The 26,412-nt window shown below is 36.8% G+C and overlaps 2 protein-coding genes across 2 annotated transcripts; one reads left to right on the plus strand and one right to left on the minus strand.

Moving 5' to 3' along the window:
* Positions 1–3,346: 3,346 nt before the first annotated feature.
* Positions 3,347–5,588, plus strand: LOC124393439 (dehydrogenase/reductase SDR family member 13-like). The gene is made up of 5 exons (XM_046861280.1): positions 3,347–3,713; positions 4,026–4,144; positions 4,227–4,350; positions 4,457–4,783; positions 5,061–5,588. The coding sequence occupies exons 1-5, from the start codon at positions 3,587–3,589 to the stop codon at positions 5,318–5,320; spliced, it is 957 nt and encodes a 318-aa protein (XP_046717236.1). The 5' UTR covers positions 3,347–3,586; the 3' UTR covers positions 5,321–5,588.
* Positions 5,589–6,682: 1,094 nt separating this feature from the next.
* Positions 6,683–25,230, minus strand: si:ch211-176g13.8 (F-BAR and double SH3 domains protein 2). Its single transcript, XM_046861278.1, has 20 exons — positions 24,935–25,230; positions 23,145–23,242; positions 22,063–22,108; positions 17,121–17,197; positions 16,763–16,907; positions 16,454–16,587; positions 15,272–15,326; positions 14,984–15,112; positions 14,270–14,392; positions 13,470–13,565; positions 11,321–11,437; positions 11,141–11,239; positions 10,762–10,914; positions 10,497–10,628; positions 10,254–10,337; positions 9,730–9,925; positions 8,576–8,796; positions 8,226–8,445; positions 7,988–8,055; positions 6,683–7,901 (listed from the first exon to the last, which is right to left on the minus strand). Exons 1-20 carry the CDS (start codon positions 24,953–24,955, stop codon positions 7,812–7,814), a joined length of 2,304 nt encoding a protein of 767 aa, XP_046717234.1. The 5' UTR covers positions 24,956–25,230; the 3' UTR covers positions 6,683–7,811.
* Positions 25,231–26,412: the final 1,182 nt, after the last annotated feature.

Consider the following 26,412-nt stretch of genomic DNA (forward strand, 5'->3'; position numbering starts at 1 on the left):
ACTTTGCCAACCCTAAACTATTTAGGAAAGTAAGTATAATTTTCTTCTTTTTAGTTTCCCCTAGATAGCAATGTAATCAACAATTATTAGCAGACACTCTTTTTCAGAGTGACTTACATTTATCTTATTGAGCAGCTATGGGGTTAAGGGCCTAGAAGTGGGTTCCTGTCTCTCGGGGACAGAGAATAAAAGGAAAATGTCTGGGACATTCTGTCTCTGCGTTTTCTCCTGAATTCCCCCACAAACACAACATTTCATACGTCCACTTGGCTTCCAGTAAAGATTTCAGCAAGATCACATACTGTTCTCTTTATATTCAATATGGCATCTTTTCTAAGTGGTTACTGATCAGTATGTAACTTAGTTTTTATGTGCTACTTTAAAATTCTTATTGAGAAGTACACTAGTGTATTTTTGAGTATTGGAAAATTACTGTAGTTGTGGATGCAGAAATGCAGGTCTATCTATATGTTATTTATTTTCTCTGATATTTTTAAATTAGCAAGTCTGAATCCAGGAACGTTATATTAATAAGGAGGGTTTTATTTTTTTAAGCAATTCACACTGTATTAGTGACCAAACGAGGTTTCCTGTTAATGAAAGTGGTTACAATTGGGGTCAAGCTGAGCACTAACTATTGACTTATATTGTTACAAAGCATAAACATCGACTTTTGTGGGAAGATGTGGAAAGGCATCATTAGACATTAATGGTTTACTCCCACAACAAACTCTGTAAAAACCTGTTCACACATGAGCTGGCCGAGAGACCCGGGGGCACAAACTTTCCTACTATTGCATTTATCATGGCTTCAACACAAAACATTCTATTAGAAGCAATAAGTGCATGTTTAACAATCATCTTAAAAACTCCTCTCCATTGTCTGATCTCTTTCTAAGTCCTATAAAATATCATAGCCATCTATGGATCTCTCCACAATTCTCTAGAAGACAACAAAAATCTGAGTGGATGTTACTTTTCTGAGCACAAGGTTCCAGAACAGAGAAGACACCAAAGCCAAGATGCTTTAGGAGGTCAGTAGAACTACTGATGTTTAGGTGTGTTGGAAAACCTTTTAATCAGATACCAAGATATACATCTAACTATTATATTATTACGTAAGCTGCATGCAATAAAATAAGTATGATGTGGTGAAGAGGGTGCTCTTTGTGTCTCATGGATAATGTTTTTATTGTGCAACATGGTAAACGCCTTAACACTAAAAACCCCACCCCATCTAACTAATGGGTGTGAACACAAAAGCAAACGGAGAGTATTGCAAATTTTAAAAAACAGTAAAGGTCACGCATTATCTTTTAACAAAACATCAGTGAGCACTGACTGTGTATGCGAACACATTCAGATGCATTATGTAAACATGCAGTATATATTTGTGGGGTTTTGTTGTTTTTTTGCCTACACTGCCACAATTTCTATGTATTACTCTCCAATATTATTCTCCACATAATGGACAAACGTTTGTGGACACCAGACCATTAGATTTATGTGCTTTTTGAACATCCCATTCCACATCACCATTTGTTGTTATAATAGCCTCCAGGTAAGATGTTCCACTAGATTATAGAATATGGTTGAGAAGATTTTGTGCTCAATCAGTCACAAGGGTGTGAGTAAAGTCAGGTACTCATGTAGGTTGAGGAGGCTTGGGGTCAGCGTTCCAATTTATCCCAAAGGTATTCAACAGGGTTGAAGTCAGAGCTCTATTTCTGGCCAATTAATATTTTCCACCTTAACCAATATAAACCATATCTTCGTGGAGCCCCGTTTGTGCAGAGGGGCACTGATATGCTGGAACAGGTTTGAGTTTCCTAGTTCAGAAAAAGGAAAAAACAACCAAAAGGTGCCACCAACTTGGTGCTAACTGTTGGAGAAGTACATATTACATTTTCACATGTTGCTGGAAAAGACAAGTCAGGTGTCCCAATACTTTTGTAACATATTGTATATGTTTGTAAGATAGGTAATTTTTCCATGTCATCCTGACTGTACATGTGTATAAATCTTTTTTTTTTTAATTTATCTATTGTATATCTTGAAGCTTCTGAAACCAAAATAAATTCCTTGTGTGTGTGGGCACACTGGGAGATAAAACCAACTCTGATAAATATTTATTATGCAATTTAAATTCTCATCATAATTCAACTACTATTTTTTTTTTACACATATATTAGTCTGAACAAAGTTTTAACTGTAAGGTTGTGTACATACACACTTAAAAAAAGAAGCTCAACATAACTATGGGATGAACTTGTCTCTGGTGTCATTGATGTCATTTCCCATTCTAAATATATCAATTATGTAGTCACCCAGGCTTCACATTCAGTAAGACCAAATTCCTAAGATTCCTAAATAAGGTAGCTATTCCAATTGCACAAGTTCACATGGTGTACATGAGGTAAAACCTGAGTCATCTGAGAAGTCACTCACTTTGAAAGTGTTCATAGACAGATCCTCGGGTAAATACATTTTTTTATGGTTGATTTGATTTGCAAAAAAATGAACAATGACAAAATGTACTTTTGTTCCCATGCATAGCAGCATTTCATGTGTCATTCTGTCTCTAAACAGTCAAAAACCAATGAGAGATCAACAATGTATTAAGTCATTTTGTATTGATTATGTATTTACACTTAATTTTTTTACTTACTTATAAAATAAGAACATTAACAATGGATGAAAGGGAAGAGATAATGCTTTGTGACTGGTTGGTTTCTGACTTTTCGGACACATAAGCACATAAGCGCATAAGCTGAGGTTCAAGTGTTCAGGTGATTCCAAGGATCTATTACATTATTTTAATTAGTAAAAAGAAAATGTGACAAAACCCCAAAACAACTTTTTAAAAACTTGTCTTAAGTCACCATTTTGCTTGCATCCATACTAAATATAGGACAACACTGGAAGAATTTACTTGAGTATATTTGTTAATTGATATTATAAATAATAAGAGGAAAAAAAAAAACAAACGTAATCACAAATTTCAACAAAATTTTATTAAAACATTGCTGCATTCAGCCCTTTGGAATATTTGTAATGTAATTTTCCTTCTCCTACTGTACACTGGAAATTGAGGCAACCACAATGTAACAGAGATATAAAATATATTCACACATTTAAGTGTGGAAAAATATTTATGAAACATTGTTTTATTATTTGTAGTTGTACATGATATGCTAAAAATGTGTGTGTGTGGGTGGTGTATAACTTTACAAGTAAATAAGGGAGGGGTGCAAACAAAATGGCGCCACGGTAAATTAACAGGCTACTTTCAATTAATCAATTAATCAACCAATCAATCAGAAAGTCCAGGTTACTTATGATTGTGGGGGTGGAGGATGTGAGAGTGTGAAACCTTGCAACCAAGAAGAGACCAAACCTCGAGCTGTGTTCTTCAGGTTGGACTATTAAACCGGTTTGGTTACTATATAAAACGCCGCACTCCCCGAAAGAGAACAAACCTGTCCATCAGGCCGTGGTGCGTCACCCGGAACCGATACAAAAGCGTGCAGGGTTTCTCAAATCACGGCATAACCTCAGCGGGGAAACAACTTCATCCGCTTCCGACATGTTTTACCTGGTTATTGGCGTTGGATTCATTGGAATATTGTATGTGACTTTAGTAAATACCCTGTTTAGGCGGTCGAAATGTACAGGTGGTCGTGAAATGAATGGAAAAACGGTCATTATTACAGGTAAGTAATTAATCAATATTTCTCCATCTAGTTTATCCACGTAGTCGTATGGGATGTGTCCATCTCTTACTCGGAGTGAGACCAGTCTAAATACATTACATTAACAATGATTAATATCTCTGCTAAATTTGTCAATAATGTGTTTCCACTGTACCAAGCTTTCATACCACTTGTTCATGGGCTGACATGGGGTCCGTCATGGAATTGTGTCCTCATAATTAGTACTTCTGCTTAGTTTTATTTCCTGGGTTTGCATTGATATGGACACGTTTATGGCTAGACAGAATGACTGATCATACATGACTTCCTCAGGTGGTAATACCGGTATTGGGAAAGCTACAGCGATGGGCCTTGCAGGCAGAGGTGCACGAGTGATACTGGCTTGCAGGAACCAACAAAAAGCCGAAGCTGCCATCAGTGACATTAAAAAGGTAAAGACGTGTCTGTTTGACTGGTCCATTTAAAAGAAGCTAAGCCCAATAAACAGGAGTTGTTTTTCTCTTCAACTTACAGGTTACTGGGAGCACTGATGTGGAGTACATGCAGCTTGATCTGAGCAGTCTGAAATTGGTGCGTTCCTTCGCCGAGACGTTCCTGAAGAAAGAATCGAGACTGGATGTGCTTATTAACAATGCAGGTAAATTTCAACACGAATGAAGACTGTGATTTTAAACTGTCTATATGGCTTGGTTTGAGCAATAAACGAGCAACAATTACTAAAGGACACCTTTTTCCCCCCCTAGGTCTTGTAGCAGATGGTAGAACTGAAGATGGGTTTGGTATCGAGTTCGGTGTCAACCATCTTGGACACTTCCTGCTGACATGCCTCTTGCTGGACCGGCTTAAGGAGAGCCCAGGAGCTCGGGTGATCACCCTGTCCTCGATGGCTTATCAGTGGGGCGAAATTGACTTTGATGCACTGGTCACCAGTAAAGACCTGGGTAGTGGGAGATACAGCTGGCAGTTCTTTCAGGCCTACTGCAACAGCAAGCTTTGTAACGTTCTCTTCACACACGAGTTGGCAAAGAGGCTGAAGGGCACTAATGTGACCTGCTACACTGTTCATCCTGGTGAGTCCCTGAAAATGAATTAAGGTTTAACCTCACTTTGCTTACAAAACAAAAATCCATGCAAGCGGATTCTCTCTGAAGTTTAACCAGATGGCTACATATATCCATTAGGTTAGTAGATGAATAATTCTTTTGTTTTATTTATTTATTTTTCTTCAAGCGAGGCCATCAACCCTGTACAGTCTTTTCTCCTAGCAGTTTTAACTATAATCTTGCTTTTTGAGCATGATTGACAAACCTTAGACATTAAGGATTAACTCCCATTCAACCCATACAGGTATTGTGAAAACCGAGCTGTCACGTCATGTCAGTCTCTGGCAGAAGGTGTTTATTGAACCAATAGCCCAGCTGTTGTTCCTGGACCCGATGACTGGTGCCCAAACGACCCTCCACTGTGTCCTACAGGAAGGCATCGAGCCTCTCAGCGGGCGCTACTTTTCTTGCTGTGCTGTGGAGGAAGTGAGTGCCAAAGCCAGAGACAATTCTGTAGCCAAGAAGTTGTGGGATGTGAGTGAGCATCTATGTGGGCTCTCCTGAACCAAATGGAGCACTGTTGAATTTGCAGCCTATGAGACTTGAACTAATAACCAGTCATTCTTGATGCTCATGTTCTGTAAATAGGTTTTAAGACTGTGATTGATGTAGTTGATGGTTGCATTAAATATATTAAAGAAGGACGCACAACTCTGCATTTTTGGCACGATTTGTTTCACAACACTTTCAGAAATTTTGTATTTATACATTGTGAATTGTATCATCCGTTGCTTTTCAATTGTTGTAATAAAATCTGCAGTATGATTTTAAATTCTTCAATGTTTCTTTAAGGAGCCAAATTATCAGTACTGGTCAGTAATGCAATGTCATTTTATTTTGCAAGATAAAAGCATGTCTATTTACTGTTCATCAATTTCTTTCCACAGATGATTGACTTGCATTGTGGAAACTATTCTCAAGCACTTTGTCAGTTATTTCGGTTAGACAACTCCTTGTTTTCCTACAGAAACCGTGGTTTGAACTTTATAACACTTAACATACCCTACAGGCCTTTCCAGTTTTTTTCATGATTGATGCCTTTGGCTTTAAGCTATGTTCAGTAAATATTCCTTTTGTATGTGTGACCGTGGTGACAAAACTGCACATCGCTGTGTCTGACACTTTAAATCTTTGATTCTACACGGCCAGTTCTGTAGTTCACATCTGGGCTTTTTCTAGAGGCTTGAGATCTAGACATTTAAACTGGCTGAAGCCTGTCTCATTAAGGTAATTGTGCTCATTTGTGTCAATTATACAAATGATCGGTGACTTTGCTGCACCCTGAGAATATTCTGGTCTGCTCACTCAAAATATTCTTTATATAGCATTCAAGTTTAGTAATGTACTAAATATTTTGCTCCGCATTCCCCGTTACTCTTATTAGACTAAAAACAACGGCATATAGAGAGCTACCTGAGGATTCCAGCTATCTACGGACAGATAAGCGTCTGCTGACATTGTAGCCAAGCAGTCACTTATCCTCAATCAGTGGTCAGGGTGCTGGTGGGTCAGGGACATATTCTGGGAACACTAAGCTGGGAATACATTCTGAATGGGATACCAGGCTGTTACAATAATGTACCAATAAAAAAAAAAAAGATTTGTCTTTCAGATACTTGACAGTTTCCTTCCAAGAGGGAAGGCTTTGATCACTCTGGAAAGAGTATTTAAAATTTTTATTCATTCATTTTACATGATAAATACGCAAGTGACTTTTTCAATTTTGATGCTGTTGCCAGCAGATTTTGTTTGGGTGCTCAGCCTCTTTTAAGTAGCACTGAGAAATAAACGTACACTTAAATACCTGATACTAAAAAAAGGAAAAATAAACTGAAAACACGTTTAAAAAACATTACACGCAACAGATCAAGAGGCACAAAAATATAAGTTTTAATGTTGTTTCAACTAACTACATTTCAACACAATCACCTTTCTAATCCTGCAATTAACAAAACGGTATAGTACTCCTCTATGCCTCAGGCCGTCTGTAAACTATTTGCTTTAAAGAAAACCGTGTTAGAGAAGACTGTTACATATTAATAATTATTAATGGAAATAAATTACATTAAACCAAAAAAAGGTGGAATCTAAACTATAAGGACTAGCAGCATAAACTAAAATGATATATTGACAACAGCAGACTCCACAAGCAATAATACTGAAATGCTCTACAACTCTGAACACTAAAGTGCTTTTTGAGCCTTGCCAGGGAATTTCTATCTCAATAAGTCAGTCTTGCTTTGAAAGACACCTTTCTAGCTCTTTTCATAAACCCCCCCACAGCCCTGGACAGTCAAGAGACAGTTCTGATATGATACCATAAAGGACAGTTCTAAAAAAAAAAAAATACTGTTCGACCACAGAAAAAGCATGTTAGACTCAAGATGGTCAAGCTGTGTTAGTTGTGAACCCAATACTTATATTAAATCTGCATTGAAATAGTGTTTTGCAAAGAGAACTCTTCAACAAAAAACATCCATACGCATGCACATACATACAAACACATCCTAATTTGAAATGCACCGAAATGAAATTGCCACTTTTCCCTTTGAAGAAGTCTATTTTACTTCCAGTCGTGTTCCAGTCCTGGACGGGCCAACTCCTGTCACACTGTGAGTCTGTTCCACAGGAAGTAAACAGAAGAGTCAAATGTCAGCTTAATAAACTCATCTGAAATTTGAAACTTGTAATAAAAACTATAGTGTTTTATTTCACTGTCTGCTGATCCCCCAGCATGCTCAGTTCCCAGTTAATGACTCCAATATAGAAGACAAAACGGAGGAAGGAAGATGGAAGCAGACAATATGAAGGGATCTCTGGTTTGGTTAAGCTCAGCTGTTTGCAAAATGCATTCCAGATGCATTCGGCTTTTCACTGCTGCAACCATTTGGGTTTGATATGACCCAAACCCTAAGCGTTCCTTCACTTGGAACCGCACAGTGAGACCACCACAGAGTTCGAGTAAAATGATGGAGCGACTATCAGGGTGGTGCATCTACACCAGTGTGATCTCTACTTCTTCTTTCTTCTGTACTTGACCCTGGGCCTGCTGTTTGGGAGGGGGAGGGGGAGGCGCAGCACGTACCTATAATATAAAAAAAATAATAATAATATAAGGCTGCATGCATTTGTCTAAACATTGAGAGTACAGACTCATTCTGTGGTACTTACAGGCCTCAGTGTTCCTGGTCTGCTGTCTGCATTGTACCTGGGTGGAGGTGTAGAGCTGTGAGCATGGTCTGTATGAGACAGAATAAGCCCGGTGACTGATTATTTGACAAACACGTAAACATACTACAATGTATTGATGTTTTTTTATATAAAGAAACACAAGAACCTTGAAAAATACTTTTAAGTGCTGTTTATTGCTACATTTGCGACACAATACTAATATAGTTGTATTTCTTACCGCCACTGGGTGCTTTAGGGGGTGCCGGGGCTGGTCTGTGGTAGCCGTTAAGAGAGCGTGGGCTGGCAAGAGGGGAGGCTGAGGAGCTGGCCGGGCTGGAGATTGGAGAAGGCAGAGTGGGTGTGGCAAGAGGACTAGAGACAGGGCTACTGCTGGATGTGGGCTGGTACTGAGTCATAGACAAGGGACGAGGAGGATGACTCTGATTACATGGAGACTCCTGCACAGCGAAAATAAACAGTTTGCAATTTACTCAGTGCTGAGAATCTATAAAGCACATAGGAATGCATATTTGCACTGTATATTTATATATAGTATAAGCTTTAGTATATATGCTTCACTCTACACACCTGGGTCTCCATGCCTGTCTGCATATCCTCGCCATTAGGCATGCCGAGATCTTCCACCAGCACAGCAGGAAAGACCCCAACGCTGCCGTTAAACTCGCCTTCCCAAAAGCCATCGTCCTCCTGGTTGTATTTGTTCAAAATTCGAATGATTGCTCCCTCAGGAAAGGAGAGCTCGTCCTCAGTCTGAGCCTCATAATCATACAATGCCTTTGCGAAGTGAACTGTGTCAGAGAGAGTGAATATATAATTGAGACAATTATAATTGAGACAATTAAATTACATCAACCCATAAACCACTACAATGTTGCATTACCAAATACATCCAGCAGAGGGAGTATGTTTTTAAACTGATTAAATTTTTTTGTCTGAGTAGTGCAACATGTACAGACCAATCATCCCATCATAATATCTGTTTGCTTTGTGTTGGGCGTGTTCAGAGGAAACGGAAAAGTATGGGGGTTTTGTGGAGCGTGTAATTCCTCAAATGTTTTGATGCTGTAAAATCTTTTATCCACGATTAACCATTTTGTTTGCACACTATCTACAATGACAAGCTTGTTTATAAACTATTTAATAGGCCAAGATTGTGTTACAGTGAACTGGAAATTAAGCATGGATCCAACTACAATTACATTTTCAATATTGTATTGTGCAGATATCATGTATACAAATTCAGCACTGATGCTAATGAAATAAAATATGTTACAATTAACATATTAACTGTTTCATTAAAATTACAATGGATTACATTTGAAAAGGTTTCAAGTTTTATTTGGTTTCATAGTTTCTTCGAGGCAAAGTTCATTACATGTAGAATCTTTACATCTTGAATCCTAGAATAATCTTGAAATGTAGATTGTTTGATTATTAAAAGGAGTTAAGTAAAATGTTGACTTGTATATAAGGAAATCTGGATTACATTAAATTATGCCATTCTGTGAGATGTACATAAAGAATTTGGATTTAGTTGTTGGATAATTGTATCTCAAATGAATTAATTTGCATTTTTAATGCAGTCTGATAATCTGATTATACAAATAACTTTTTTGATTTCATAATCAGATTACATAACTCAATACTGTGACTCATATAGGTCATTACTAAGCATGCCGGTGTCTGCATGGTATGTTATATAGATTTCACTGGCTGCTCACCACTGTTGTCTCCATTTGGGCTGGTCTGGGCATGCTCAGTGGCAGACTCAAGCTCTTGCTCTGTTGAGTTATTGGAGGAGTATGAGCGTGTGTCCAGGGCTGCCAAGGACTGAAGCATGCTCAATAGACTGTTTGAAGATGGCAGTTGCAGGTACTTCTCTGGTACATAGCCCACTTGTCCTGCTCTATTTCTGGCCTGAAGAAAACGCAAACACAGTGTCTAGCATAGGTGAAGAGTTTCTTATAAACCAAATAAATGTACACTTTGATGTTAAGTGAACTTTTGAACAACAACAAAAAAAAGTTGCATTTAAACAGAAATTTAGAACAAAATAAAACAGATGGGATAAAACAGGAATTTCTTTTTAGAACATTTTTAAGTAGAAATATGTAATCTATCAGGTTCCCATGATGGGTTAGGGTAAGGTTTTACAAAATTAATATTCAAAGGTCACACTTCATTAACACATAACAAACCATGTAATATGCAGTTCTCAGGTCAGTATGTTTTTTGTGCACTGTACCTTAACCCAGTCCTCCATATCACCGTCATCTATGACTTCCAGCACTTCTTGCTCCTCAATAGTTAGCTCATCTGGTTGTGATGCCTATTCAATGCAAAAAGATATGACTTAATTTATCAAAAGTTATTTTATAAGATTTTGTAACCTTTATCAAAAAAGTTTTTTAGCAATGTGATGACTGCAATAATTATTTTTTAATAAAAGTTAATATAATCCTAGCATTGCAGAGTCAGGGAAACAGACCTGGTATGAGTAAAGCACTTTGCAGGTCAGCGGGTAGTTCCTCAAGGTGCTAGAAGGACTGGAGCTGCTATCATCTAGTGTTTCTGTGTCTTCTGTCTCCTCATCCTCCTCTCTGTCAAAATCTGCTGTGCTCTAGAAGCAAATGTAAAAAAAAATACAAACATAAAAAAGGCTTATACATAGTGTGATTTTTAAAAGCTTATTATTACTATATTGAACTTCTATTAAATTCTGACAGGACAAGAAATGTATATGATTGACTTACTGAAAGAGAAGCATCATGAGTTGTCATTGTAGCCCATTTTTCGTTTTCCAGCTCTTCCATCACTTGGTTCATGGCGCTCTTAACCCAGGTGTCCACAGCAACACCCACATCTCTCAGCAGGTTCAGGCGAGCTTCGGCCTTCAGCTTTACTGTCTGCCAAGAGAGGATAAAATCATATTCCCTCCATTCTATGTTAATTTATCAATTACATATCTGTTCTTTCACAGTTTTACAGCAGTGCCAATGCCAGTCATTTATGAAAGAATTCTGGAACATTGACCAGAAGGAGGTGCCCAAGGCCTATTGCTGTAGAAATTTAACGTTCTTACCACCAGGTAAGTGGTGATAAATTATTAATCTAAGCACATGCTCTCGTTACCTCGGCTTTTCGTATGTTCTCTTTCGCCTCCTCTATCTTTAGCTCTAATTCACTGGAGTTCTGCTCTTGCTGAGGCATCCCTTCACAATCCGTCAGAGTCTACAAACACAAAATCACTGTCAACACTTTTCCTGTCATCCTGAGACCACTTCCCATCACAGTAAACAATAAGTCTCTTACCCGTTGACTGTGGATGATGTTCTTATGTTCCCTTGCTACCCGAGTAGCCCACTTCCGAGCCTCTTTATTCAAGGTGTGCTCCTCCGCCGTGCCAGTCTCCTTCTCTATTTGCATTACCTATGACAGGAGAGAAATATTTCAATCCCAAACTCATCTCCTGGGATAAGAGAAGCATTTTTTTAAAGAATACCTCACATGAATGTAGTTACATGGCTGTGATTTAGACCAAATCCAGCTTTGTCCACTTAATTTACAAACACTACAGGTTTTTACTAGAGACATATCGAGAGAAACTTAATTTAACAAACAAGTGAAATTACTTAGTGGATAAAAACAAATGACTCCTGTATTAAGATCAAGCAATAAGCACAATGGCAAAATATACTTTTGTCATTGATTCATGACAGAACAGCATTTGAACACCAACTTTGAAACACAAATATATTAATAATACACCTGGTTTTCCAGTATAAACCCCTTCACTAGCAGGTCATGACATTTTAGATCAAGATTTTGTCTTTGTCCATGAATAATCTGGATAAATAAATTTTATAAATCTTCTATAAATAATCTTCAGTAGTAACTTCTTGTTTCTGGTCAGGCTTATGTTAGATCTGGAACACTAGGCATGAAGCAAGAACACAACCTGGATGGGAGTCCAGACACATACACAAATTTGTATACTCATTCACAACGAGAGGCAATTTATCATAACCAGTCCTCTACCTGGCGTTTTTTGGGAGGTGGGAGGAAAACCCATAGGCATGGAAAAAACATGCAAAATTATTACATTTAAAAAAGGAAGCTAAAATTAAGTGACGTAAATTTTTAACATGACAAATAAGATCATGTTTTGTAGTTTATAGCAAAGTTACATTTAGGGAAAAAAGTTATTATATCATAATTTGCCGTTAAAGGTGTCATGTTTTCTCAATTTATAACCCACATATGCAATAATATACGAAGCAGCAGCCTGTGACAAGTTGAATAAACACAGTTCAAAAACCCAGAAAGGAAGGGACCCATACAGGAGCATGCCTGTGGACAGATGTCTAAATATTGACCAACTAAATAGACTGTAGTGATGCAATCGTGTAAAGAATGGAACCATTGACATGCATTTGCTTATTTCGGGTATGTGTGGCACAGAACAAACCAGCTGCTGTTAAAGTGAAGCTGAATGTACTAGCTGTCTTTTTTTTCTGGAAAAAGAACTGTAATCTATGTGTATCATTGATCAGATATAGAGATAGTTAGAAACATGTTTCGTGATTTAGAATGACTTGGATTCTTAATTTCTTTTTTCAATAAAAAATATTCAAATACTTTATTTTAATACTTATTTTTTTCATTATTGTATACACAGCTACCCAAGCTGCCAAACAAACTTAACAAATGGTTAAACCTAGATTATGAGCTAAATGCATAATTAATACACCCAGATCTTTTTTTATATAGTTTAAACATTTCTGGAATCAATAGTGTACAGTGATGGTAGGAGTGGCAGGGTGGAGTGTGGAGCCAAAGGGAAGGTGACGTGTGGATCCTGCTTTTATATATTATGTGGCAAAAGGGGTGGTGGACAGTCGTCTAGACTACACACGCTGCACCCAGTGCACCCTCACAAAGATCCCTTTTACAAGCCTCTCTGCAGCTCCGCTACTCTTCACCCTGGTCATGCATTTTTGGACTCCTCTATCTAAATGAGGGAAATGCTGCGTCACTAATATTTTCATTGGGAACAGGGTGGTGCTTGTTTGATTTTGAGATTGGGGAAAAAATAAAAAAACAAAACAAAAAGGGGTTTGATGCTTGAACAAATGATAGTGTTAGGTTGTCCCGGGGCCCGAGTGGAGAACAAGGTCCACAGAAAAAAGAGAACGCTTAAAGGTGGTAGAAAAAGAGAGAGCAGGCTAACTTTGCAAAGTAACGACTAATACAAGAATAATATTAGTATCATCATCCTTAATCTTTTTTCTTTTTAAAGCAATACACCACGTATAACAAATAAAAGTGCCATTATTTGTAAGTGAATATGAAATAGCCTTTAAAATATTCAGCATATAGTGCACTACTACAGTAAATGTATTACGTCTAATATTTACTCCATACCAGCCTTATTTAATGTCTCTGGAATAGAAGAACTTACAGAATCACTATCACAGGGTTGAAAGTTGAATGGAGACACTTTCTGAAACACAGCATTCTCCTGAACAAAAAGTTCCTGGTGAAAGTCCTGAATAACCTATATATAAAAAAAATGCAAAAGCACAATGTTGTGTTAAACAAGTTTTGAAACACAGTTATTGGTAGATCCTTTCGTAACGTGCCAACAGGGCTCAATGTGAATGCCTGTGTGTGCATGTTTTAAAATTTAACTCCACACAGACCACACAGAAGATATACTAGACCAAGGATAAGGTCACATTGAGACGAATGGAAACAAACTCTAAAGATCATCATGTTACTAAGATGTAAGACTTGTTCCAAATCATCTTTAATAAGAGTAAGTGCCCCAGTTCAACATTCTATAAAAAATAAAACATTTGGAAGAATAGAGAGTGAGATTTTAGCACACATCTGTGTGTATCAAAAATACATATTTTCGGCATCAATGTAATTAATAAGACATTTTGACTTGGAAAAGCTGGACAATGATTTGTTTGAACATTGTACATGTTTCTGCAAATTTTGTCCACAGCTTCAGTCTAATTTTAAGGTGCATTCCAAAGTGAATACTTTTGTGGTCAAAATACAAAATACATAGGGTTAAAACTCAAAGTGTGGAGTAACATAATGTAATGTGCTCTTTACAAACACCATTATGCATGTAGTGGGATTTGATCCGGCTGTTTCTTACTGCTAGATCAAATTCCCAACAGCACCCAGGAGGCCACTGGGCTGTTTTTCCAAGCCACGTGTATACGTGCACAAGTGTGTTCCACTCACCCCACTGGACTTCTCCAGGAGGAAGTTGAAGGTGTCCTGAACAACGTGGGATGCCTCCAGCTCAGCCTGACACAGGGAAACCAGATAACCTTTCATGTGATCATACACGCTGCCGTCCAAGATCTGGAGATGAACAAAAAACAAAACTGTACCACTGCACTGAAAACTGTATTTGATTATACTGACAAAATATTAATTCTTAGCTGTTTTTGACAGCTTGTTTACTGGTTGTTAAGGCCTTGTATCTATTGTGTGTTATGCATTTTATATCTTGTTTGTATTGTGCTCTAAATAAAAGGATTATGGAAAATGTCATCTATGCAAAACAAATCTGATGATTTCTCATAAATGTAGACTTTCATGAAAAACATCCAAATTTAGTAGGCGTTATCTCCAAGTAGTTTGTGGCTGAATCTAAGTGAAAACAGACCTCATTATACAAACTATTATGCACTTGGATTGGAAAATAAAAGTGTTTATTTGTTGAGAGGCTGTGGTTAACCTGCTGAAAACACTTTACACCAGCAGGAATTCCATAATGGTCCTAGCTGGTACATGCTGGGTGACAATCAAAACATTTTTTTCCATGTTCCTTTTTACAAGTGCCTTATTTCTACTGGTATGCCACACCCCATTATGTTGGCCAGCTGTGGTTTGTTGTGACTACTTCCTGAACTGTCCTGAGGTTAAAAACAGGGTCAGAAATTGTGTCACCTTAATGCAGCTGATCAGATCTGTCTCGTAGTAACGACCATGGTGTGCATTGGCTGCTGCCAGAGTAAGCAGATATTCGTTCCTGGCGTGGGTGGCTTTGGAGTTACACTCATTTCTCTTAGCTTTCAACTGAAAAAAAAAGAACAAAATATGTACTTTTTTTTTTACGTTTATTCAAGTGGATTAAAGATCTAAAGTTGGCATGGGCATCGGTTTGAACAGTAAACTAACACAGACTGGAAGTAGTACTGAATAAACTGACAGTTTATTGCAATTTGCTTCACTCACCTTCACGCTTGCTCTTTTTAAACTGGATCTGGACTGAAACAGACTGAGTTTGGACCTTGGGACACATGAAGACGGAAAGAACAGAGGTGTCTTTAGACCGGGACAATGTAAAACACAATGGTTTGCATAAACAAGGGCAAATCTGTCTTTCATCACAACTCAGAAAAATGTACATGCAAAAGCATTGCTTCCTCCTCAGGTGTGACTTCCTCTGTTTTTGGACAGAACAATGAAAAAACACTGTCAATCTCCTTTCCTATCTGTCCTGTGTGGAAATGTGTGTGTGTGTGTGTGTGTGTGTGTGTGTGTGTGTGTGTGTGTGTGTGAGTGTTTGCTGGGAAGTATGACACTTGTTTAACAAATTCTGCACTCATGCTATAAATCCTCTAACTGCAGGTAGACTGCAATATTATTCATACCAATGCCAAATGGAAAACTCCTCAGACAGCACTGCCTTACTAGCATACATAATATAGTCTAGGTGAAATTCTAAGTATTAGCAAACATTACATTAGGAAACCTTGGTTTGAATGGCAAACCTTGGCAAATGTATGCATCAGGCCCTTGGTAATGTGCATTTTGATTTTACTGAAATCGATAATTTATAGAAGGACACATACTAAGGGAAATACTAATGCAAATAAACAGCAACTATTCAATGTAACTAGTTCATATAACATACGTGTGTATGTTATGCTTATATATTCAGGATTACTACTTTTTAAAAGATTGTCCTGTCTGGCTTATGTAGATCTTAAATCTTGACACTTTACAGTGTTTTAGACATTATTGTTTGAAGATTAAAGTTGTTCAGATATAACAATAAAAACTGATTGACATTATACATGGATTTATTTATGAATTCACCCAGAATCCTAGTGAATTATTTCTCTATATAAAATGCAAACAAATACCACACTATCATCACAGTTCAAAAGGCTTTCATGGCCACCCTTGCCTTTTCACAGACTAATAATTTAATGATATAACAAGAAGCATGTTTACTTCTCTGGTTTGTGGCAGTGCTCTTAAGTAGTTCTAGTAATGAACAACAATTTTATTAGACTAACATAGAGGGGAGAAGGCAGACTAGGATCAGGGATCACACATTTGCCCTCAGAAAACAAACATAATTTGTCAGTTAATATCACAGAGATGATCAGCAATGCTTAGCAAACATACTTTGCCTCCATATCTGCTTTTTCCCTCACAGCCTGGGCCATCTGCTCAGTTTCCTGGTACTTCTTTCTGGACTTGGTGAGGTCCTTCACTGTCTCCTGAAGCTCAGCTTGAACCCGCATGAGCTGCTCAATACACTAAAGAGTAAAAATGATTACATGAAAGTAAAATGTTCATTAAAATGACACATGGCATATTATACTGTATAAGGTTATAGATGTATAATCAATTCCAGGATATCCTGAAACATAAGATCAAGCAACTTTATTAAAATAGCTTTCATCTCCCTGATTATGTTCATAAGCTGCATACCTTTTTTAGTTGTTGTTCTTTGTGGACTCGAAAAGTCTTGATAGGCTCCGATACCTGGCTCCTATAGCTGTCAGAGCCACTGATCCGAGACTGGGTCACTTTAACTACACCCTCTAGATATGCCCTCCATACTGTGTAAACGTTCCTGCAAACACATAGACACAAAATGTTTACTTGATAGCACATATTCATTTCAGATAAAACAATGCACTAACAAAATTCATCCTGAGCAAAAAAAAAACAACAACAACAAAATGTCTATCATTGGGTTTGTGTATACTGTAGGAACAAATGTGTATACAGAATGTTAAATATGCTGAATGCATTAAAAGCAGCACATTAACACCCATTCATTCACCTGTAGTCTTTCTGCTCTTCTAATTGGACCCCAGGCCATTCCCTCTTCAAATACTGAGACGCCAACTTCTGCAGTGCCTGTGATGGCAAGAGAAATACTATTAATCAATGAACTGAAAATCATATTAAGTGGCGGTTACACTGCAATTTATAATACCAATGAATGAACTGAAAAATTAGCCTAATTTCTTAATTTTTATCTTTTTATACATAAATCCAAAAAGTGGACACAAAAAGATTTTTTGGAATGGTAACTATTTTTGACCACCTCCCAACCCCCAGACTGCATTAAAGACTCTGGCAAAGACGCTAAAATAGCACTGCAGGGCAAATTGCTAAATTATAAAAATAACATTTGGCACTGATGTAAAAGCAATAATATTTTAGATTTATTCTCTGTGGTCGATGAACCGTGTAAAGGTTCAGCAAAGGCAGAAGTCACTGAGGACATTCAGTATATTCCTACAGTATTGTGCACGTGAGATTCCAACACTTATAAAAAATCAAGCAAGAAATATGCTTGTGGTTTGCTAAAAAACTTACAATTGATCCGGCAGAAGAAATGTTTATATACTGTAAATTGGGTATTTAAAAAAATTATATAAAATTAAGATACTGAGGAACTGTAACTTGTCATGACACGAAAGTCCAAATAACACTCTCAGAAGACCACAGCTGGAATTTTGGCTTTGTGACTAATCACAAAAATGTGTTTCAGAATGTAAGAAGGGTTTTAGAATGGAATGGAGTCTATAAAATATATAGCTTATAGCTATGATTGCTTGGATTGTTTCGAAGCTCTTAGCGGTTACCATTTCAACCATACGTATTTTATCATTTCTAATGTAGCCTTCTACAAGGACAATTATTTCCTTCTCTTGAAAAACCCTGTGTGACACTTTCACATATGCAGCATATCATATTTAGCATTTTACATATGCAGTATGTTTGATATGAACCATTGTGCATTTATCTATACATGTGAACACCGACCGATATTGCACGCAACTAAATATGAAAAAAAAAAATCTTCATCTTGATCTACTTCTAAGCACTGAGAAACCGATTCAGTCCTTGTTTTTATGATTCAGACTGTGTATTTTGAATTGTGGTCAATATTTTTGTAAGCATGCTTGAAAAATAATTGTCACAGAACAGACTTGAACCAAATGTGCTTTTTATTTTGTTATTCGTTATCTGCACCAGCTCTGTGTTTTCCTGCTTTATGGATTTCTTTGAACCCTTGCAAAATATTTGGTTGCTTTTCGCAAAGGCATATGCCTAGCTGATAAATAAACGGCTGTTGAAAGTAGGTTTCCAGCCGTACTCCTTTGAACACACTCCTCAGGGACTGTTTTCCTTAGTGCAGTCTATAATGCAAGCAGCACAACCTGAAAAAGCACCATTAGTACGAATTATAGTCCGGTTCTGCCCAGGAACATATCACTAGAAAAAAAAACACCAGTTCTTTCTAACCAATACTTGAAATCAACACTTGCAGAGAACGGATGTGCTGGTTTAAAAGCAAAACAGCCTAGTGAAGAAGTGCTGTGCTTCCACCATGCTTCACAAGAGAGGAGACACATTCCTTTCCTGAATACCGTAGAATAAAGAGAATGGCGTGCCCTGATCAGCTTCCAGGCCCTGATTGAGCTTCTGAGTGTCTGCCAGGGCCGGACACCACAATCTGGCTTTGTGATAGTGTGCCAGCCCACCGGTCTCGTCTCAATAGGCTGTAGCTGGCAAAAGGAGGAGGATGAGAGAGTCTCCTCTACTCACAAGCCATTCAAAACATCCAGGTGGTGTATCTGGAGGAGCCTTATTCAAATTCAGAGACATTGGAGTCTCTTGTGTGCTGCAGAGTTAGCAGCACACCACACCTGGATGGGACACGTGCTACACATTAATCATCCAAGATTTTTATTAGGTGAATTTACAATGGCTAGAGTTGCTATCTATTAAAAACTATTAGATATATCTTTAGAAAATGCTTAATTAGAATTGGGGGATGTTCGAGGTCAACCATTGACTCTATAGACAATATTAAGTAATTTTACTTAATACACCATTGCCAACAAATAAACTTTTAAACAAATTACAGACATTTGCATCCCGTTTACATAAATACATGCATAACAATATGCAAGAAGTTCAGAGTATAATCACACAGTGTTCCATGTCTTATCACAGTTATCTGCGTGTTGCTTCAAGGACAGATACCTACAATAAAACAATTCATGCATGTCATGGTTCAAAGAGCAAGGCAAAGCAGAGAAGCAAATTAACCTGGAACAGGAAATACACTCAGTGTGTGCATAGGTACATATGAGGTCATTTAACATAATTGGAAAATGACTGGAAATGCTAAATATTATTTTAAATTTTAATGCTGTAATTTTTTTTTTCATATTCCTTTATTAATTTCATTTCATTTCATAAAATCAACTTCATCAAGCTCTGGGCTTGTGTCACCGAGTGTGGACCGAGCATTAACAGTCTAACTTACCTAACCAGTAAATGCAAAAACAAGAAATTATTCCAATTCTGAAACAGTGCAGTAATGTCGATGATGTCGTGCTTTCTGCCTCTTAAGTTTGGCGTAAAGCAGACACATACCACATGTTCTTTTGGCATCTGTCTGAGTTGGTTCTTGTTTTCAGTGTGCAGTGGAAAAACACTAACTGTTCGTAGTAAGAAAGCGATCAAAGTGCCTTGAGGTGCTGCATTATTTAGTGTTACCGCATCAGACCATCTTTAGGTCTAAACACATGTTTACTCTGACAAAGATTCAACTCTGAAGGAAAAGAACAATGAATAAATACACATCTGCTTGAATACACAAAAACTTTTTAGCAAAGCATGAAAGACGAATCTGTTAAACATACTGAGCCCAAAATCAATAATCTATTGATCTATAACCTGCCCATGTTAAAGGTGAATTATGTAAGATTAGCCTTTTTGCGTTTTACGTATAGGTTTGACATTTCAATTACTTTCCATGGTGACACATTGAATTACTATTGGTGTCTACAAAATTACTGACAATTAGCCTACAAAACAAAATCAAGCATTTTAAACAAGAGGTACATTTTTCAAATCGGTTTTCTCAAGAAATTAATGCACAACTGCTAAGGCAAATAATAAATGACCGTGTTCTACATATACTCAGTTACCTGTACAAGTAAAAAATACATAAATGGCACGTTTAATGAAAAAATGCAATGTCCACTGACTCTTCATGCCGACATTAATCTATTATACCCTTATTCCACAAATTTTATACTGAATATTTAAAATGTTTAAATATTCCTGGATTTTTAAACATATTTTCCCTTTTTTTTTTCTTTTTTTTTTTTTTTTTTACAATTTATATAATTAATAATTTCAGATTAATTAACTAGTTTAAATGTATGTCGGTTCATACAGTGTATGCCTGCTACACAAATTCCAACATAATCATTTTTTAACCAAAGTCTGCCTTTCCTTCCCTTTTATGCTTTCAATGTTTCACCCGCATTCCAGTAATGCCATGTAACGCACATCCAGCATTTCAAACAGGAGGAAATGGTCCTAGCATCACTGCGCCCTGTCCCATGAGGTTAAACAACAGGATTCCAAGTTTTCCCATGACCAAGCTTTTTTTTTTTTTAACTGAATGTTGTTTGTTTGTCTGCCACAAACACGCAAGGACCGATATCACTTTTTTTTAACAGTAGCTAACATTTAAATAAGCTTTAAGATTTTGTTATGTTCATAGAAAAAATACCTCACTGAACAAATTAAACTGGAGCTCATGTTAGTACTGAATTCAGTCATGCCAGCTGGATAAATGCAGCTGTGGAAATGGTAAATAAGACAGACATGATTTTACTTGTAAAAAGTAAAAAATTGATTGCACGTGTAGTAGTTGGTCCTCCTTTATCTCAGCAGTATCCTTAAAACAGAGCCCCACATGGCTGTAGTGACTGTATTTCTATAAAAGTACTATGCAGGTTCAGTTTGGGATATCTTATTACCAATTATTGTCACATACATAGACATAAATGTGTGTAACTTGCATTAATTTGTTTATAGCATATTTATAAATGGCTCTAATAAACACTGAACCAGGCACTCCAATCACGCTATGGATGACAGAGCATCAGGTTCAGAAAGCAAGTCTGGGCTCCGCAGACGAACCCTGCACTGTTCAGTCACAGATGTACATTCCTCTGAGATAACAAACCGGGACAAAGCCACTGCCAAAATGACAAGGAAGGGGGGGTCGGGACAGAAAGACAATCCAACTTCAAACCCTGAACTTCTCAATGGTAACCATTCACAGCTGACCGCAGTCAGTAAACCCAATATGAAGCAGTAACATTACCAAAAGCAAACATTTTGCATTCCATAACATTAGCTAAAATATGCAACATGTACAATAATGAGCTGTAACTTGAGGTGAACACACACACTGGAACAGTGCCGTTTTGAAAGACTCCTGTGACCTCTACACACACCAATCTGAACCTGATACCCTTACTGCATGACATTGAATTATTCCTCTTCAGAAACAAGCTGCGAGTACATGTGGTAGCCAGATCACTCAGAGAATGAATGAAAATGAAAATATTTGGCTTGTAACAAAGTTATGCCAAAGATATAACAGACACCGCTATGGGTATAAAGAGACAAATACATGCATGAATGCACTATTTGATCCTTTGAAAAGTTCAACAAAGTTGCTCTGGAGTAAATATTTCTTTATGGCTAATAAACAGCAATCATGCAGAATACGTATAATGTCCAAAAATAAAAAAGGGGGGGGTGTCGACGAGCCTTGAAGATTTAATTAAAATTGCTACAAACTGCAGCTTTTGAGTACAGAATCATACAGCGCCAGCACTCGCACACGCAAATTACTATGGAATTATTCAAATTATGCAGAGTGCAAACAGATTTACCTGTGCATAGTCTTTCTCTATAACTGCTTTCTTCTGGCTGTATGTCCTGCACACACAAACACACACAATATTAGAATATTACAGTTAAAGCAGCACACACTTTCAGCACACAGTGTTGCAGTATACAATGTAAATGTGAAATCTATTATCATTCTGTTGATCCGAGTTTAAAAGTTATAACGTAACATTATGTCTCTGTCTCTCTCTCTCTCTCACACACACACACACACACACACACACACACACACACACACACACACACACACTGCTTTCTGTGATTCCCATGGGTTTGCCTTACTGACAGCGAATTTATAGTGTCAAAGCCAACCTTCTGCCTAAAAAAGTTCTGCAACGGAGGTGTTGCAAACACATACAAACACACACTGTGCGTGCTGCTCCCAAAAGAGCCCAGGGTATTTTTTTCAAACTGCAGAGCACTGACTGGGCTTGTCCGAGTCAGTTACACTGCACACTACTATTTCTTGTCTATAATAAATGTGCAGTACTAAAGGTGTAATATCCCACTGGGCAACACATATTTAAAAAAATCCTGACAGCGTATAGTTACAGGTCTGGATAAACCTGATAAACCTGATATTAAAGAAAAGGGCCACATTATTTTTAAGTCGGTAAACAGAACATTTTTATAAAATTAGTTTATAGATGTCCTGTGAGTTTTAAATGAGCATCAGGGCTTAAATGTTTTTTGTGGCAAAAAATTCTGTGATCTAAAAATGTGATTTCCTCATTAAATAAAATAAAACAAAACGTCGACAACCAAAAAAAAAAAAATCTTTATGCTCATACACTGTAAATCCGTCTTTAAGATGACACATTGTCAGAATTACAAGACGAAAAGGCATGTATTCGTTCAGGGAAATCTTTTACCAGAGGAGGTTAGTTTTAAGTGTGTTGTTGACAGGCCCAGCTGTATTTCTCTGGCCTACCCTGGGACTGGACCATGCAGATTCCTACCCACTCATGCTGGCACTGCATGCACTTTTTTTTTTTTTTTTTTTACAATTGTACATCATGTGCACACCAGAAATCCTTGATGACAGTGCTGCTAGCAGAGGCCTCACCTCAGGTCTTCCAGAAGATCGCAGTCAGTCTGATGCTTCACATTAAATTTGCTCAGCTGCTCTGCGTAAGCATGCTTCAGCTCCTGAGTCACTTTCACCTGTCGGACACAGCAAATGAAAATTATATACACCAAACCACTAGACTGGTTCCAACAAATATTTACTGCTTTACTGCAAATATTCCATGCTCTACTATTAGTTTGTCTTGATCCAGTTTCTATGTTTCCAGTTCCATTGACAAATACAAGTATATAGAAATATATATATATATAAATATATATACAGCAGGAATGTCAACATAAAGTGCCTTTCAAACATTAATCATACTATGATTATAAGACTGTAATAAATACAGATTCAAATCATTCTGTAAACATAAGAAATGATGAAGATTTTGTTGAAGTGTTTGTGGTGTAAATAAACCCACTGTATTGGATAACGCATTGGGTGAAAATTGTATCGTATTGCAGATCATATCGTATCCTTATCCCATATCTTCTGTTCTAACAGAACGACCACAGTAAGAATCTACTTTTTACACATCTCTTCTCTGAATATATATTAGCAAAATGCACGAGAAATTATGTTATTTCTGCCTCTTTTCATCAGATACCACCTTGTGCCTTTTGTGTACTGATGTGAGAACGGATCTCTCTCCTAAAAATAATATTTAGCGGTCAGTTTTTGTTTCATTTACTCCAGTCGGAATGCAGTGATCTCTTATTACGATAATCCGTAAATAATCTCATGATAACAATAACCAGACAATCGTCATGAAAAGAGTTTTCATTGCACACAGGGTTTAAAGCTAGCACACAGCAATCATCGATTTAAATCTCTTCACTTTCTTGATTATGATACGACAATACAATATAGTTATTCCCATCAGGTTTGTGAAAATTCATGTTTTATGTTTTAATAAGTAACTTTAAGGTGGTCTTATTGAAGCAAAAACCAGAGTCTGACCTAAAATAAAAATAAAATCTGAAAAGAAATTGGGCAAATTCTTAATACCTTTGGGACCAAATTACGACAAAGACCTTTTATAACATCGACGCATATCATAGGTGTTGAAACAGATAAAAACAACCTTGACCTTTATCATAAGTAACGTCAGAAATAATAAGCAATACCTATGATAATCTTTAGCATAAGTAATCATGCATATTGTGTATATGGCAAGTGTTTTTTTAAATCATTAATAGTTTATAACAAATAGAAAATACACAACCCAAAAGTTTGCATCTCTTATTTTCTCTCTTAAATCAAATGCCCACCTTTGCCCTTATAATTACCTCCTAACTGTTCCATATTTTCTAAGGATATTGCATATATATATATATATATATATATATATATATATATATATATATATATATATATGTGTGTGTGTGTGTGTGTGTGTGTGTGTGTGTGTGTGTGTATATATATGTAATGCATATATAAGATTTATATAGAATTTATGTAATAAAATTATACAAATAAATGACATGCATTACACTGTAACACTAAGCCATTAAAAAAAAGGATTTGTAAATAAAAAGCTACATTAGAGTGTAAGTTTGTTTAAATTTGATTTAGACTTTTAGCTCATGGCTGTGTGAGGAACATGTAGCACCTTGTAACATTAGCTCCTCTGAAAACTACTTCAACTAGAAACACTGTTGCTTCTGCCTATTCTGCTTAAAAAAAAAGCTTTGAGCCAAATAAAGAAAGAAAGAACGACCGAACGAACAAAAGAAAGCTTTTCTTTGTACATATATGTATGTAGGTATGAACGAAAACCGTACCTTTCTTGGCGGGGGCTGCATGTTTACAAGAGTCCCGAGAAAAGTGAGAGAAGAAAATTCAGCCGCCGAGCCGCACACATCTGCACCGAGGAGAGGAAAAACTCTCTTCACTGAAATAACGGGGAAGCTGGGAAACCTTAAGCTGGATAACTAGTGGAGGTTATATAACATGGTACTAAACCTTTACTTCTACTGCACACTGTTGAAAAAAAGGGGGAAAAAAGCCCGCAGCCGGAGGGCCGAGTTTGTAATGGAAATGGAGCGGAGTTTCCGGCCGAGCTTGGATGGGGGAGAGGAGGGGCAATGTGTTGGTGGTGGTGGGGCGGTAAAAAAAAAAAACTCCACGGCGACATGTCGGTGGGATCGCGCGAGCAACTATTATAAAGGCTTCATCCCAAACAAAGACTCTGTTTTGAACAGTAGGACACTGAGAAAGTTCCCAAATCCGTTATTACTCTCCCTACATAGTGCACTCAGGAAGGGAAGAAGGACGCTATTCGGAATTCGGCCTTTGTCCGAGAGGGCTGTGAAATGTTGCCCTCTAGTGGTGAATGTTGGTTTACGAGGTTAAAGAGATTAGATAGATAGATAGATAGATAGATAGATAGATAGATAGATAGATAGATAGATAGATAGATAGATAGATAGATAGATAGATAGATAGATAGATAGATAGATAGATAGATAGCTTTATTGTACACTAAGAATATATATATTTTTACAGAATGTAAAAGTAAGAACTGAAATATGATCAGATTAAATGAAATGTTAATTGATAATACTATTAACACTTTTATTTTTAAAAGCATTTTTACTTTACAGCATTACCTGGCTAAAGCATTTGTGGAGTACTATATCGGTTTGTAAAAGTTCCTATACACCCTTAGATAACATGAAATCCATGTAATGTATGTTGTTTTGTAATATAAGTTTTATTAATTTGTGAACAGTAATTGGATATATTTAAGCAAGTCAGCCTGTTATATTATGGTAATGCCATGTTAGACTAGCATCAATCCCTGTTGCTGACATAGTAGGTAAATTCTAGCTAAGGATAAATACTGCAAAGCTTTCACAGCTTGAACTGTGTTGTTTGAGGGCAAAACAGCAACATAGTTTTAGGCAGTTTTCGATACAGAAAAAAAACAGAACAAACTCTTAAATCTGGCATAAAATTAATTTAATCAGTAAGAACTTTCTTCATAATAAAATAAATTTTAAAATAAAACTAGCTAGCCTTTTTTTTTTTTTTTACTTATACTTGTTTCTTTTATTGACACTTTATCCATACCAACAATTCTGTATAATTTCTCAGTACTTTGTCCATGTCTGGTATTAAATTTTATTGTGGCAATTGTTTTAATAGTTTAAAATTAAAAATAAAAACTGACCCCTAAAACACATTTAATATATGTTATTGTTTAAAACATTCGTAGTTCCAAGGATATAAAAGATGATAAGAGACTAATAAAATGGCA

This window comes from Silurus meridionalis, chromosome 11, assembly GCF_014805685.1.
Source record: "Silurus meridionalis isolate SWU-2019-XX chromosome 11, ASM1480568v1, whole genome shotgun sequence".
NCBI classification, from domain to species: Eukaryota; Metazoa; Chordata; class Actinopteri; order Siluriformes; family Siluridae; genus Silurus; species Silurus meridionalis.